At 43.8% G+C, this 17,516-nt stretch overlaps 1 protein-coding gene across 2 annotated transcripts in view; it reads left to right on the top strand.

The window, feature by feature from the left end:
* Nucleotides 1-15,748, top strand: part of LOC124285352 (ERO1-like protein beta) — a 43,858-nt gene extending 28,110 nt beyond the window's left edge. For both annotated transcript variants that reach the window (XM_046721563.1, XM_046721564.1), the window contains 5 exons: nt 564-730; nt 2,043-2,119; nt 3,203-3,272; nt 10,192-10,418; nt 10,718-15,748. In XM_046721563.1, the coding sequence (XP_046577519.1) occupies nt 564-730; nt 2,043-2,119; nt 3,203-3,272; nt 10,192-10,418; nt 10,718-10,769 (593 nt within the window). In that variant the 3' untranslated portion in view covers nt 10,770-15,748. The remainder of the gene's footprint in view (nt 1-563; nt 731-2,042; nt 2,120-3,202; nt 3,273-10,191; nt 10,419-10,717) is intronic.
* The last annotated feature ends 1,768 nt before the right edge of the window (nt 15,749-17,516 follow it).

Below are 17,516 nucleotides of genomic sequence, written 5' to 3'. Positions count from 1 at the left end.
AAGCTTACCAGGTAGATACATATCAAGACCGTGTATACAAATCCATGTCGGTAATCCGGAGTAATGTCTCTTGGTACATGTAAATTGATTTTGCTTATTCTGTCTTCAATGCAGACATGTTTCCTTTGCCAAATACATGAAAGTTGCATGTTTATAAGAGATACTTGTTTTATAGTTGACATTATCTTCAAAATAACTAGCTACCACATGAACAATTAAGACAAATTTACTGAACAGTGACATGGTGTCCCTGTTGTAGATACCCGTGAAGATCCGGGTTATAACTGGTCTTCAGCAGCCCATGCATGTCGTAAGAGGTGACCAATGGGATTGGGTAGTCTGGCTCGTTGACTTGGTTGACACATGTCATCGTATCCCAATTGCGTAGATCAATGCTCATGATGTTGATCACTGGATTGTCTGGTCCAGACTCAGTTATTTACAGATCGCCGCCATATTGCTGGAATATTGCTGAGGGCGGCGTTAAACAACAAACAAAACCAGAAGTGGTTGGTTACTAATGAAGGAACGCTGTGTTGACATGAGATGTTTTGTCCCTATAGTCATTGGTTATGGAGATGCTCAATGGGGTCCCAACTTGGGGGAGTTCAAGCTGAGGTTTGACCCCGAAACATCTGATGGCGAGGGACCACAGAGGCTGAAGAACCTGTACTTTGCATACCTGGTGGAGCTGCGTGCACTGGCCAAAGCTGCTCCCTACCTGTTGGAGGTAAGATGAAGTAGTGGCTGACTCGTTTACATACCCATACCTGGTAGAGCTGCGTGCACTGGCCAAAGCTGCTCCCTACCTGTTGGAGGTAAGATGAAGTAGTGGCTGACTCGTTTACATACACATACCTGGTGGAGCTGTGTGCACTGGCCAAAGCTGCTCCCTACCTGTTGGAGGTAAGATGAAGTAGTGGCTGACTCGTTTACATACCCATACCTGGTGGAGCTGCATGCACTGGCCAAAGCTGCTCCCTACCTGTTGGAGGTAAGATGAAGTAGTGGCTGACTCGTTTACATACACATACCTGGTGGAGCTGCGTGCACTGGCCAAAGCTGCTCCCTACCTGTTGGAGGTAAGATGAAGTAGTGGCTGACTCGTTTACATACACATACCTGGTGGAGCTGCGTGCACTGGCCAAAGCTGCTATCTACCTGTTGAAGGTAAGATGAAGTAGTGGCTGACTCGTTTACATACACATACCTGGTGGAGCTGCATGCACTGGCCAAAGCTGCTCCCTACCTGTTGGAGGTAAGATGAAGTAGTGGCTGACTCGTTTACATACACATACCTGGTGGAGCTGCGTGCACTGGCCAAAGGTGCTCCCTACCTGTTGGAGGTAAGATGAAGGAGTGGCTGACTCGTTTACATACACATACCTGGTGGAGCTGCGTGCACTGGCCAAAGCTGCTATCTACCTGTTGAAGGTAAGATGAAGTAGTGACTGACTCGTTTTCATTCCCATACCTGGTGGAGCTGTGTGCACTGGCCAAAGGTGCTCCCTACCTGTTGGAGGTAAGATGAAGTAGTGGCTGACACGTTTACATACACATACCTGGTGGAGCTGCATGCACTGGCCAAAGGTGCTCCCTACCTGTTGGAGGTAAGATGAAGTAGATGACTCGTTTTCATTCCAATACGATTTACTGTGATATTCAAAAATTTTGTTTCCATAATTTACTTTCTCTGTCAAAACCATATCTACCTCATTTTCACCTCACTACACAAGTTCTGAGTTCCTGCAGTACATGTTGATATCTGTGTTCAGCAAGTCACAGGATAACATACAATTACTGGACAGGAATTGCCAATCACCGGTATTTGTGAGTTTGTACGTACTTGTTCTGATTGGGGACCCTCTACATGACCTCATCCAGTGTTCTTGGATTATAGATTCATTAACATCTCTGCTGATATGTTTTAAAGAACATTTTTTCACATGACTCAGATTTTTGTATGCACTAATGGACTGAAAACAATGAACGGTTGGACATAGAATGTTGCTTCCCTCTCAGTTGGATCTGTTGATTTACAGGAAGAATTCTTCACTGGAAATGATGAAGAAGATGGAGAAACCAAACAAGGGGTGGAAGATCTGCTCACTGTCATCAAGTAAGACATTCCTCAGTTATTTATCTATCAGTATTTGTTTGTATTTTAATAAAACAATCTTCACACATGAAGTATTTGTACTAGTCTGTGAAAATGTAGGGGAATATATGTCCCAGTTGTCTGTGTGAAGAGTTTTTTCCCTTAGGTGCATGAGGAAACTTTGCAAGTTAGAATCCAGATTTGCCTTTATTATCCCCCTCAACATGTTTTGTAGGGGATATTACTTTGGCCTTTGTCCATCCGTCCGTGCAAATTCGTCTTTTTCGGAGCAGAACATTGAAGCCATTCTATATTTCTTCACCAAACTTTGCACATAGATAGGTCTGGTGCCTTTAGGTAGTTCTGGATTGTGAATGCAATATGTTTTTTCATGGCAACAAGTGTGACTTTGACTAAAATTGGTATTGGTGCTCTTTTCAACTGAATTTGATGTTGATACTCTTTTCCAGAGCAGGAGATTAAACTGTTTATCATTTCTTCACCAAACTTTGCACATAGATAGGTCCAGTTTTACTTTGCTTGAAATTGGTGGTAGTGCTCCTTTATGGAGCAGAACTTAAAAACCTTTCAATACTCTCCTTCCACTTTGTGGGTTTTCAAGAACCTAATGACATAAATCAACAGTACCACTCTGTTTCCAGTATCAACATTACTGAGGAACATCAAAGCGTGGAAGTACTCAGGCAGTCTGTTGTTGATACAAGCATGCTAGGATATGAATAGTTACATATGTATGTTTTCGTTAAATCAATGTGAGGAAACAATGTAACATTTGACATAGCCATAACTAGTTGCCATATTCATGAAGAGCAATTTTACCATTGCAGGGGGATATTGATGACTTGTTAAGTTTCATGGTTTGGCAACTCCATAACCTGGTTTGTGGGTTTGGCTGAAATGCTGTCTTAGACCTGCTACATGTTGGACTCTTCTCCCACTTTAAGCTAACAGTCCATGTCATGACTGAATTACTGTCCAAAGAAGCGTTTAGCCCATGTCACTCACAGCAAACATGTATGATGAGTAAATTATCACCGAATGATCACATTAATTGATCTTGATGTTTTGTGATATTACCAACAGGTCCTTCAATGACCACTTCGATGAGAGTAAACTGTTTGCTGGAGAGCCCACTGAAGCAAGGAAACTGAAGGTAGGAGCATAGCGTAGTCTAGAATATTGAATATGGATCTATACGTGATACAATCAGTATCAAAGAACATTTGATGCGGGCCACTTTTTTTTGTGCAAAATCTGGTCATAACAAGAATAGGCTCTGTACTAGTTTGCTCTTCAGTATGTGCAATAGACAAATTCAGAAGCTGCAAAAGATCCGGACTACAGGAAGCAGTCTCCATCTCTAACAACATGGCTGTGCTGGAAATTTAACCAAACCTGAAGAGGTTTTCAATTCTTTGAAGAGAGTCGTCCTTGGGGTACATATTATGCATTTTCCGGCTGAAAAATGTCCTGTGACAGTGGTATCAATGTTTTTTGAATAAAAAGATTGAACAATTAATAAACTCTTTTATTTATTATACGGTCCCTGCCTCACGGAGTTACCTCCCTTAGCGCATGCGCACCAACTGGGTAGGCTCCTAGACCCGTATCATCATTCCTTCTGCTGAATATATCAGTGAACAGAATTGCGGGGAGGCGGGAGGCCCTACCTCAGGATCGACTCTCTTCAAAGAATTGAAAACCTCTTCAGGTTTGGTTAATTCTTTTTCAGAGAGATCGTCCTTGGGGTACATATTATACATAAACACAGACTCCCAAAGACCGGAGGCCAGGGAGGAGGGAATTCTGTCCAAGCACACACAAATATAGCAATCGGTACATGGAAAAAAATTGAACAGACGCCATAACACTCACCTGTCACTTGACCCAGTTTCGCTTCCGCGAGAGGCATGCTGGGAGGGGAACTGACAGGGAGGAAGTGCACTCAAAGACGACCTCCATTTAGCATAGTGAGACAACGCACATAGTGTGAATGTCAATAAAGCCCCACCCACGAAGTGTCTATTAGTGAGCACCGTAGGGGGGAATGCAATACCGCTCACAATCGACAAATAACTCCTAAGAGAATCGAAAGGGGGTACATGTTCTCTGAGTGAGCTCACAGTAGCAGACATGTCAATAATACAAATATTGTACAGTAGCGTCAAAACAGACCAATAAACCAAGACTCACTCGATCAGGGTGGCAGGACACTGTCCACTGGAGAGAACCGTATGGCCAAAGCTTGCACGATTACGGGAATGCGTATCGAGCTGATAATGCCGTATAAACGTGCTTGGCCGGCTCCAAATAGCGGCAGAGCAGATCTCTTCAATGGGGAGTGCTGATGCAAAAGCTTTTGATGCGGCTACTGCCCTGACCGAGTGAGCCTTCAACCCCTCAGGGGGAGGCTTGCCCTTAGCCTGATAAGCAGCACAAATACACGAAACTAGCCAGCAAGACAAAGTCTGCTTGCTCGCTGGCAGACCAGCCTTCCCGCCACCGCAGAACAACAGAACAGCTGGGTACCCGCACGGATTCCCTGCGCTCGCTTGATATAGACTTTGAGCGTCTTCACGGACATCCAACGGTGAGTGCTCGTGGGAGTGGTCCCCGATGTGGAAGGCTGGGTAAGAGTAGGAAGTTCGATAGGAGCTGTCACATGGAAAGCGATCGACCTTCGGTCGGTAAGTATCTGGGAGGCGAATACTGACACGATCCGTGTGAAACACAGTCAGCGCCCGGTCGGACGACATAGCATGTAAATCGCCGACCCTACGTCCAGATGTTACCGCCACCAAAACACAGCTTTCCAAGTTAACAACTGAATGGAAATAGCCGATAGGTGTGAGAAAGTTGACTGGACAGCCAATCGAGCACAATTGACAAATCCCAAGGTGGACTGGTTTGCCTGAGCGCAGGTCGAATCCGTTCAGCCAGCAAGAAAGCGCTGTCACGAGAGGGTGCTGCCCCAGAAGAGCACCATCGACAGGGTGTGAAAAGTGGAAATAGCGGTGGAGTAGCCACGCAATGGTCGAAGCCGCCAGGCCTTCTTCCAAACGAAGCTTGCAAAACTCCAAAACTCGGACTAAATCAAGAGAAAGGGATCTGCAATGCCCCTATCTGAACACCAGCCAGCGATAGCAGGACCACCTATCCTCGCATCGAACGCTTTGTCGAATCCCGCCGGCCAGAATTGTGTCTGCAACTGCTGCAGGAATTCCGCGTGCCTCGAGGTTAGACCTGACAGAGGCCAAGCCACCAACTGAATCCGGATTTGGGTGGGCCCGTTCTGAGTGAAAATGTCCGGTCGTAAGGTAATAGAACAGGAGGCTGAGCCAGAAACCTGAGAATTACCGGAAACCAGCTCTGTGACGGCCAAAGCGGTGCCAGTAGCACAAGTAGCCGAAGCTGGCTGGGTGGACAGCTGTGAAAGGACACGGGAATGAGTGGTAACGGCGGGAACGCCCAGAGCACTTTGCCCGTCCCAATCCAGCAGGAAGGCGCCGGCAGCCAACGCCCTGGGTCCGGTATCCGAGAGCAGAACACGGGTGTCTGATGCGTCCGCCGGGTGCAAACAGATCCACCTGGAACGACCCGCACAACTGGGAGATTACTCTGAAAATCTGCCTGTCGAAAGCATCCACTGCAGTCGCGGGCCAGGATCCGGCGAGAGAGCGCATCTGCTCGCACGTTCTCCAGCCCCGGGAGATAAACAGGGAGTACCTGACAGTCGCACTGATCGCACCAGAGGAGAAAGTCCCACGCCTCCCGGAGGAGCGCTGGGGACACCGTGCCTCTTTGCTTCAGGATGTACGACATGGCCGTCTGGTTGTCCAACTGAAGACGGACTACCTGGCCACGGACATGCTCTCTGAAGCGCTCGAATACCAACCGCACAGCTCTCAGTTCCAACACGTTGATGTGAAGGTGGGCTTCGGCTTCGGACCAGAGTCGAGTTAGAATGTCTATCACTGTGTGAGTAGCATCTTGACTCGCTGGCTGAGTTAGTTCTCCGAGCAACCAGTCGTCTAGGTAAGGGTAACAACGCCTTCCTTGCGAACGAGCTAGGGTAGCTGGGACTAACATGAGCTTGGTGAACACCCTTGGGGCAGTCGATATGCCGAAGGGGAGCACCCTGAATTGGTAACACATCCCGTCGTAAGAGAACCGAAGGTACTGCTTGAACGATGGATGTATCGGTACATGCAGATACGCATCCTTTAGGTCGATTGACGTGAGCCAATCGCCGGGCTGAACAGAGGAGATCACCGAGCGCAGTGTCTCCATCTTGAAGGATGGTACTTCTAGCATGCGATTCAACCCCTTGAGGTTGAGAATCGGACGGAACCCGCCGTCTTTCTTCGGGACGAGGAAGTACGTGGAGTAAAATCCGCCTGTTCCTCTCCCGTGGAATGCGCCGATTAAGCGGACTTGTCCAGCAGAGCCTGAACTTCGCTCGCAATATGTCCGCCTCTGGCTTGACATGACGGCACCGGAGTGCGGCGTATGCCGGTGAAGTCGGGCGGACCCTCGCTTCCACAGTGGTAAATGGCCTATGCTGACCGTGGCCAGCACCTGCCGTTGTTGGTAGCCTTCTCCCATTCCGGCAGGAATAGAGAGAGGCGGCCTCCCACTGGGATATGGGGTAGGAGCGTCGCGTGGACCCTAGTAGCGGAGCTGACTGGGTGTGACACACGGCTTGAGCGGCAGCCTGATGGGTTAACGGGAGGTCGGGCAGACCTCCCGCTACCAAAAAAGGCTGGGAGCTAGTCGAGGACTGCTCCTTGCCCCTACCCTTGGCGGACCTGTTCCTCCGCCTACCCCTACCAAGCGGCCGGCCAGCCGGCAGACTTCGGCGTAGGCTGCTACCGGGCGGAGGAAGGTGGAACGGAGCGCGAGCGAGACACCCGCGGGTGCTCCAACAAGGCCTTAGAATCCTTGAAGGAGGTAGCTGCAGCAGCAGCCTCCCGTATGACCTGCTGGGCCCCTGGAAAGAGGGTCGCTCCCAGACGGAAAGGGAGGGCCAGCAAGGTCTGCTGCGTCGCTGCCGAGTACCTAGACGTCGACAGCCACAGCTTGCGCATCCCCATGACTGCGCACATCACCGTCGACGCTGCAGACCGCAAAGAGTCGCTCGCGAGGTGGGCCTGCACTTCCGAGAGCTGACGGAGCAGCACGACATGCGGCGAAACGTCGCCAGCATGCCCCTCCGCCTCCAGGGCCGACCTCTGAATAGAGGAGAGGTAGGCCTCGTGGACCACCACCCTGACCTGCTGCATCGCGTTCCAGTAGACCTCCTCGTAGTCCGCACGCGTGCTGCAGGGGATGCTCGCGAGGGCAAAGGTGGAGTGAGGCGCCCTTGCCGAGCAGCCGGAGCTGCTCTGGAGGAAGCCGAGCCTCCCCCCAGGGCGACGGAAGTGAACACGCACTCGTCAACGATGGGAACTACAAACAGGGAGTCCTCCCCAAGCTGGTAGCGCCGCACGAGATCCGGCAAGTCGAACCGGACTCGGGCACCAGACAAGAGGGGATCAACCACGTCTGAGACCAACGAAGGCAAAATGCGGAGCTGCGTCTGCGAGGGTTGCCGAGGGGCAAACGCCTCGCCAGGCAAGCGGAACTCAGCCGAGTCCGTGCAACCCACAGGCACCGCGGCTTGGGGTAGGCCCTCGGCAATTCTTTGCCGGACCTCCCGCAGAGCCGGAGCAAAATGGAAGCCTCCGTCATGCTCCTCAACCTCCCCAAGCTCCATTGCCTCGGCGCCGAGCCCGAAAGTTAGAGGCTGGGTCTCCTCCCGAAGAGGACCCTAACCCACCCGGTGGGCTGCCTAACGCTAGGAAGCACAGAAAGGGAAGAGCAGACAGACTGCTCCCCGTCGGCGCCAGCAGGCGTGCATGGACCCCGGTCCCGAGACGCTGGAGGCAGGCAGAACTTGTGCCTCCGCTCTCATGGGGCGGGAGTGCGCAGGGACCGGAACACCAGGAATACTCAACGGTCCCTGCGCCAACTCCGAGGGGGACTGGGAGCACCTCCCCTCCTCGGCAGCCGAAGCGTCCGGACCCGGCCAGAGGCAACGGGTCAACAGACGCCTCAAGGCTGAGGGATCGAGCCGAGCCCGCGATCCACCCCTGACTCTCCGCCCCGTCCGAGTGAGCGAGAACTCCTGGCGGAGACCTCCAACTGACTCATGAACGAGGGACTTCACAGAGTCCATATGCTGCTGAAACAAGTTTTCCATTATCGACATGTCAAAGCCACCAGTACTGGCGGGAGAGGGGGTTTGGCCACGGAATTTTTCCCTTTTTTGACGGCTTTTTAGCCTTAGACGGGGACCTCGCCAGTTCCCCACCCGCCACGCATCTCCCCGGTAGAAGAGCGATCTGCCGCCTCCTCTTTGGGCCCGGGGAAAACCCAAGACATATTGGACAAGATTCCGCGATCGTGTCCCGCCTTCTCGAGACAGGCAACGATTGTTTCATGCCTGTCGCCCGTGGAATACTTTTGTCCACAGACCGAACAGGATGAAAAGGCCTGAAAGCAAACACGCAAGCATGTAGCTAACAGCGCCAGCAGCATATAAACACGAGAAAACATTGAAAAATACGTGAAGGTTACCACGGAAAGTAATAGTTGGTTTTAATACTCAATATTACGACCACATGGCACGCTAAACTTCCCGCCATGGCAGAGCAACACGCGGCGTAAACCACGGAAAGTTCGCAGTATTAGAATTAATACAAAGTCACAATTATGAAACAACCAACTGTAAAGCTTTACTGTTCCTTTCATAAGCAAATAAAGGCCATACATACAGGTGGTGTTTGAGACATATTCAATTTCTGGTTCGTCAGAAAGTTCAGCTGCGTCCGGCTCATGAAGTATTACATACGTCTGTTCATGGCAGTGACAGCAGAAGGAATGATGATACGGGTCTAGGAGCCTACCCAGTTGGTGCGCATGCGCTAAGGAAGGTAACTCCGTGAGGCAGGGACCGTATAATAAATAAAAGAGTTTATTTATTGTTCAATCTTTTTATTCAAAAAACATTGATACAACTGTCACAGGACATTTTTCAGCCGGAAAATGCATAATATGTACCCCAAGGACGATCTCTCTGTAAAAGAATATTGTTATATTTGCAAATATGAGACTATGTTCCTTCAAGAGAGCCCAAGTGAAGTATCCTGCATGATGTTGGTCCCCAGCAAACTATGATTGTTATGAAAGGTGGATCGAGTGACCTGGCTCAGTGACATGCATGTTCATTTCATTTGTTTATTTCAGTAATAAGGCCTCAGGCCCACGTACATATTACATGCAAATATTTACAATTGGTGCTGTATTTCCTCAATTTTAAGATATGACGATCGTAGACTGACAGCGTCTTTCACAAAATTTGCCAGGTTGTTTAACAGTAAGACATCAGACGACTGTAGCATTCTTACAAGAGTAATGTCATCATGCATGTCATCATAGTTTAGTGGTGTGGCTCAGTGACTTGCAGGTGAGGTGAAATTGGGTTTAACGTCGTGCTTGAGAATATTTCGCTCATATGATGACGTGCATGTGTGTGTATATGCGGCTGCTTGTACTAGCCCAGACTGAAGCTGGTTTTATAGTGCTTGCCCACTGAGATACCATGCCGCAGTGAAGCATGAATACCCCACTCAGACACATTATACTGACTCCGAGCTGACCAGTCCTTGAAGTACCCATTAATGCCGAGCGCCAGGCAGGGACCAACAAGTACCATATTTTAACGTCTTTTGGTATGACGCGATTAGGGATCGAACCTGCGACTTTCTGCTCTCCGGGGTGGACGCTCTAACCACTACACCATGGAGGTGACTTGCATGTCATCATACTTGAGTGGTGTGGTTTGCTGATCATGATATCACTGGATTGTCTGGACCAGACACAATAACCTGGCAGCAGGAATATGCTCTACCACAAATGCTCTAAAAAATGTTCACCTTTACATTGAAAAGTATGATGTAATGTTGCCAATTTTCCCAGAAACAAGTAAGGTGAGCTGCAGACCCTTGTGACTGTCATTCTGTGCTTTGTAGGAGGAGTTCCGGATGCACTTCAGGAACATCTCCCGCATCATGGACTGTGTGGGGTGTGACAAGTGCAGGCTGTGGGGCAAGCTGCAGATCCAGGGGATGGGAACAGCCCTCAAGATCCTCTTCTCTGGGGACACCATTGGTCCACAGTCCACAGTCAATGCCAGCAGCAAGCGCAACTTTCAACTCACCAGATCTGAGATAGTGTCACTCTTCAATGCTTTTGGAAGGTAAGTCTTTGCTTTAATGGGCAATATATTTGTGTCAGTGCAGTGCTAGGAAGTATTGGCAGTGTTTGGAGTTCATATCAGGGCAGTGCTGGGAAGTATTGGCAGTGTTTGGAGTTCATATCAGGGCAGTGCTGGGAAGTATTGGCAGTGTTTAGAGTTCATATCAGGGCAGTGATAGAATACAGATTAATTGTTTTCTAACTGCAATGATGCATGATGATTCTGAGAAAACTGTCATAGGCAGTGTGATTTATAGCAGTTATGTTTAGTTATTACAATTCTCAAAATGTGTCTTCCAGGTTGTCCACGAGTATTCACACACTGGAGGTGTTTCGTAAGAAGCTGAAATGATGTTGGTGAAACTAGGCATCATATACTCCAACCGATCAACTGGACCAATTGATTCACGCTCAACTCTTCTGTTGGACAATTTGTCAAAAGTCACACATTCGGAAACGTACAAACAAAGAAAACACGAAGAGAATATTTTGAGAACAAACATTTTTGGGTGCAGTGCCTGTACAATGTTTGACATTTTATAATTTCTGCCAACATTGTTTTCATGCTATTTGGTCAGATTCTAATGTGCAAGATGACCACAAACAATTTCAGCTGACAATCTTTTACTTCTACCACTTTTAAATTTGGCTGTTTTCAATGTTTAATTTGTGTTTTTCTGATGTTGTATTGAATGTTTTTGTTATGTTAACCCTAGACTCCTCAAAATATCCCTCACACAAATGCAAAACATTCCACAAAGAAAGTCTTCGTTTATGTTTTGCTTTTTATGTTGGTTGTTATTGTTTTGTCGCTGGACCGAGATACGGCAGCTCCTTGAAGTACTTTATATAATTTCTTCATGATGATGCACAGAAGTACCCTTACACCATCAGCTGAATGCTTTGTTGAAGAAGGACATACCCTTAGATTAAATGCACAGGTCACTGAATCCATCCATGACCAGTGGCAGTTGGTCCTGACTGACACATGGAAAGCTCTTCTTCTGCGTCAGTGTTACCATGGTAATGATGGTACGAGTCAATATACTCTTGGGTTTTGATCAGAACATATGTGATTGCAAATTACCATTTGAGAAATTCTCTCTGAAGTTAAACATGCTTCATTTCTTATCCTGATACTAAGCCTCATTGTCAGTTTGATGATAATATAACATATAAAATGTTTGATCAAATGCATCAAGAATGCATGCGTCCAAGAGCTAGTTGATCAGCTCCTCAAAAAAACTATACTATAGATACTGTGACATCAACATTTAACATAGCACATTTTCTATAGAAATTGCTTTTGGTTCCGAAAACTGCTTATTAAGAATTACATTTACGTATTTTATTTATTTAGTTTGTTACAAATTGATTTAAATCCTCCATTTTTGTAAAAGATGTTTTGCTACATTAGTACATTTATGTGAATCTGTTGTGGGGAAGTATAACATCATGGTATCAGGTGACAAATTTTGCATTGCTTATATATATCTGTGAAACATTTGTTGTTATATTCAGATGACCAAGTGAAGATTATGACATGTTGACCTCATTTGAACAATACGATGTTGTTCATGATAATTGCCTACTTAAACAAATCACCTATGATAGCATTTAGTTGCTTCTTTATTTGTGTTTGTTTTTTTATAAGAGTTTGTACTTGCCACAACCAAATAGATTCAGATAACCCTGGTGCTCGATACCAACAATGCATGCTGTTTGATTTTATGTATCAGTTAGCAAGTGAAACATAATTTTTTCATTATGAATGGAGATTTAAGCAAGGATAGAACTTGATAAGATAATAGTAATCAGGGATACCCTCTCATTTGACTTTTTTTAAGGGGGATTGTTGTCACAAAAATAATATGTGAAATATAAAGTGTCGATCACTAGGGTTATGTTGCAGAGAAGATATCCAACATTCCTGGATCGCTAAACGATCTATTTGGACTATCCTGTGCAGTGACAGGACTGAAAGGATCTTCAAGGTCATTACTTTCAGGGTTGTTAGGGTTGCAAAATATATTTTACTTGTATTGATTTGTTAAATCAAATTTTCACTTCTATTTTAAAAACATAGATAAAAGATTTGTGATACAGTACAAATCAGTGCCTACATACTTAAATCAATGGTATTTTGTTATTTTCAGTTAGTTAATGACTGTTGTACAGTCCCTGCAGATAAATACCAACTGTTTAACATAATGTTTGTACTTACCTAAATAACAGAAAACAAAGTGAAATCCGTACATGACACACAGTATTGTCCACTACTGCAGGCTGGGTTTTTGAAAGCCCCTTTATTATGCTGTACGCTCCTTGTATGGAAAAGCAAATCCCAGATCATTGTTTTTGAATTCTGTGTACCAAAGAGGATAAATCGATTAGGTATTGTCTCTCTTTTTCAATTCATTGTTTGTTGTATGATAATGTTGATGTATATAATCCTTAATTATCTATTGATGATAAGACTGTGATATTCACTGTTTGATGTTGTGTAGGTTGATGGAGTATCTGTTTTGTACAGCACCTTGATGTATATAGTTCTGTATATCTCATGTATGTGGTAGAATCCTGAGTGTTAACATGCCAGCTTGTTGGGGGGCATGCTGGCTTTTGTATACTGTTCAAATTTTGGTAAGGACACAGATTATACAGTTTCATAGATGATAGAAAATGTCTATGTGTTTATTTTCATATGAAGTGTTAAAGGCAGGAATGGTCATGACTTTTCAGGAATTCATGTCCTTTTGTCTTCCAAGAGTTCTTTACTGATGCACTGTTAAAATGCATGTGAAGAAAGAAACTTCAAACAAAGAATTCAGCATGTTGAAGTGAGGCCTGAAGGGTTGCAACATGGCAGTAATACCTGAATCTGGATTCTCATTCATGTTGTCTAACGTGGACATCAACTTAGAGGTCTTGTAGCTTGTTGAGAGTTAAAATCCTCTATGAATTTTCTGGAGTAAAGTATTTTGGGTTTGAAACTGTTCATTGTTAGTAAGTCAGCTCAGTACCTGTGTTGGTTTCACCTAAGTGGTAAACATATATGACCGTTATCACATTTTTTCCTTCCAGATCCAGCTAACATGCTAATATAACTGAATTATTATCCCAGTGACTCATTGGAAACAACTCTTATTGTGTCGTTTCCATTCCAGCAGTCAGTCACATTGAGACCTGACATCCTAATATCCCTATCAAAATTTGAATGGTATTGTTTGAATTTTTATGGGTAGTTGGACATAGAACCATATTGAGTAACAATTTGCTTGCAATAAGTGTGTAAAAGCTATGTGTGCGTGCTCATGCGCGTGTCTGATTGGTAAATTTCATGTACAACAGCATTGACCTTTATGCTTGGAATGAATTTTTGAAAAACAAATTAGAATATAAGTATACACTATCATAATTTTATCTTGGTATGTGCTGACATTGACAATTTAATGTGTTCGGAACTTGTGTTTTCTGTAAATGTAAGCAGTGTACCTGTAGTTGATTGTTGTGAGAGAATTTGTAGATTTATACTTTGCTCATGGGTGTGACTTGTCCCTTGTGTCTCTGAAGGTGGTCCACTGAACAAACAGTTATGTAAGAAGTCTCCATGGAAAATGAAAACAGATATTAGCTGCTCAACCGAAATTGTGCAAGCTGGGAATTTTCCCTATTTAAAAGTCAGTTTTACATCAGATAGTGCCAGCGTTAGATTTGCTGAAAAGTCAAATATTCCTGAAAGCCTTAGCGTGTGTGGCCTGACCTTCTTTTACAAGAGTTACATATTTACTGAAAAACTGTACAGTCAGAGTCAAAATGAAATTTGAAATGAAATATCAGTGTTTACTAGTATATAAAATATTTCTCAAAACAATAATATGTTAATACTGTTTGTCTAGTGAATTAAAACCCCCCCAAAACTCATTCACCCTTCTCAAAAACGTAGTTTTATTCTGCTCATTCCACATACATATGTGAATCGTATTTAATTAGGAAGATGCTTTTGAACATTTTCAGATATTTTTCAGATATTGTTAATATTTAACTTCCTGTGTAGTACTATTTCTCTGGGTGTTTTCTAGTTATCATCGTTGTGATGTTAATACATTTAATTATGTTCTTGGAATAATTGGGCTTTTCACACTGATGGATTTATGTACAGAATATTTAGTAAATAGACTGAAAAATATTTTGTTTTTCACCCTGTGGATAAAATCATTAAAAACAATGAATAGATGAGTCGCTACAGGCACTTGTACATTGTAAGAAAGACATCTTTACAAAGCCAAGTGATCCCTTTTGGGAATCCATGAAATGTTGTATTTTTCTATGACCTATTTAGAAGTGTATGTTGACTCCATGTTAAGGTGGCAGATTAAACCAGTTTCTTGTACAGCGAGACCTTGTTTGACTGGACACTGTTGATACAGAAACCTATCCATTACTGATCAGATTTATGAATATAAAGGGACATAACTCTGTACACATGACTCTTTCTTGTGTAAATTGTTATCCCAGATTATTTCACTGTTAAGGTTACTGTCTAGATCCACAGGGTTTCACTCTATACAGAAAGTTGGTTTCATCATGTTGCCCAGTAACTCTGTATGTTTGTATCAAGAGAATCTTGATTTGAAGCATGTGTACATATTCATTATAAGCTATTGTACTGTGTTCATGACACTGGTACACCCATATCACTGACTGCAATATATAGTGACACTAGTCTGTTCAGAGATGATAAATAAGATAATATTTTCACAACACAGTGGGTGCCTTGGCATGACGTAAATCACCAAGTGAAAACATATGACAGGAGGGCAAGTGATTTGTCTGAGAAAGTAGATGAGCTTGCACACACCTAACCCACCTCTTAACCTGATATTGATCATGGGTTTCAAAAGTCATGGTCTAAAACATTAACTGCATCACTTTGATCATTCCTCAGTCATCACTGTATAATACGTCTCTACTTTTTATAGAGTATTTTATCTTTCCAAGATTTACCGCACCAGACTGTATGGGTTTTGTGTGACGATATCAGAATACATTCTGTGACATCAGAACTTCTTTGTCAGGCACCCACTGTGGAAAGGTCATTGACGTTTGTTGTTTAAATCCTACGCACCTATTTGTATTTTCCGATTTGAATTTCGTTAACAAACCTTGTATTATGATAAGATGTTTGGATGATATTTGCTTTGTAAGTTGCGTTCTTAGTGCATAGAAATGAGACTTTAGGTGTACTATAAGCCTGTTTATCTACTATTTTAAGGTTCCATGCATGTTGAATTTTTGGATTGGTCTTCTTTTAAAAATGTTTTCATATTTGCTTTGTTTTTCATTTACTTCTTGTTGCTCTTTGTTGTGCAGGGTAGCCTCCCTTAGCTGTTCCCACATCCAGTGAATGTTGGTTCAAATGATGTACTGATTATGATCAGTAGCTTCTCAGCCCTATAGCAATCAAACTGGAGTATGTCTACAATGTGACACTCTGTTATATAACTGAAAACTGTTAAAGTGACTTTGACCCAATCAACTAAGGGACTACTTTTCACAATATTTGTTTGAACAATTGGAAGCATGCACAGCAGGTTCCACCCTCTCTTATTTCTCTTTTTACTGTAAGTAAATGCAAGAATGAAATCAAAAGAGCCTCCTCATTAGGCTGACTGACTGACTGAGTTTGGCTTTACGCCGCTTTTAGCAATATTCCAGCAACATCACAGCGGGGGACACCAGAAATGGGCTTCACACATTGTACCCATGTGGGGATTCAAACCCGGGTCTTCGGTGTGATCCTCAGTAGGGCAGTAGCTGTTTCTGGGTGCCTGGTGGTATAACTTTGTGACTTGTAAATATGTAAAGTTTGGATTTCTATTTTCATATTTTGTGAATCATCAGAAGACCTTCAACTGCATACATGGACCTTGAAGCAGGATTTAGTCAGGGGACTTTCCTTTTCTTCAGTTAGCATACACTCAAGTGATGTACATCACATTTCAGGGTACCAATGATAATTTCAGAGATATATTTAAATACCAAAGCTGGGCAATAACAGCACAGAGTAAAATCACTGATCTTGCATCGGGGTAACTCAAATGTTCAGATTACTTATGGAATAACAGTTAGAAAACAGCAATAGTTTTTTTGCCAAGGGGTACACCTTGTGCTGATATCTGTTTTTAACACTGAAGACGAAATCTTCTTGCATTCTTAAAAAGGAAGTTTTACTGCCTATACACAAATTGTTATGTGTTTCAGTCTGTAATATGTCTCTGAATTATTTGTTTGCTACACTGAAATATTACTTGGAATGCCAGTGTATGCTAAATGGCTAATACTTATGTCCCATGTCTCTGCATCTCAATATTTTCCACTAAGGACTATTATAAAAACTTGAATCTCTCCTAATTTTTATAATAGGCTTCATTATCACCTAGAATATTAGAAAATAAGGTTATAAATATCATCAAATGTGGTTTCATAAATAATATGGGTTTGCTATAATGCATCATCAGATTTAAGGGGTTTTATTAACAAAATAGGTATACTTTTTATTTACAAACTTAGAATATGGTTATAATAAATTACAATTATATCTACTAATAGTTTGGAGGTAATGAAAAAATTGGTATTATCAATTGCCTGGCCAGTATACCTGTCTTACATTTATGATGTCATTGATATTCATGGAGGGTCTAATGAGCATGTTCCCCAAACACATCACATTGATGCTTGGCTGTGCATAAAAGTTTGCATGTCGACATATTGACTACCGGTACATAATACATGTACACACTGTGTGTGATAGGCTTGTACACCACAATGAAGATACTTAGGGTTTACAGGCCAGTGTAGCATGTTTATGGATTTTTTAGCCCAAAGTTATAAAATGCAATTCGAAAAAGGTCATTATTGACTTGAGGCCATTAATTAAACCGAAAAAGGAAGACAAGTCTTCAAATATTGGACTGGTGACATCATATTATTAGATCATGATAGATTGCCCCCGCCATCTCATTACTGAACTCTTTGTCTCACGTCATGGTCTTTTCCTAAACATTTCAAATGCTTACCAAACAATGTTTACCCTTTA

The sequence above is a fragment of the Haliotis rubra genome, unplaced genomic scaffold (genome assembly GCF_003918875.1).
Source record: "Haliotis rubra isolate DU_JTF1 unplaced genomic scaffold, ASM391887v1 Scf36, whole genome shotgun sequence".
NCBI classification, from domain to species: Eukaryota; Metazoa; Mollusca; class Gastropoda; order Lepetellida; family Haliotidae; genus Haliotis; species Haliotis rubra.
The sequence above is the reverse complement of the archived record's forward strand: the minus strand, read 5'-3'. Positions and strand labels throughout refer to the sequence as shown.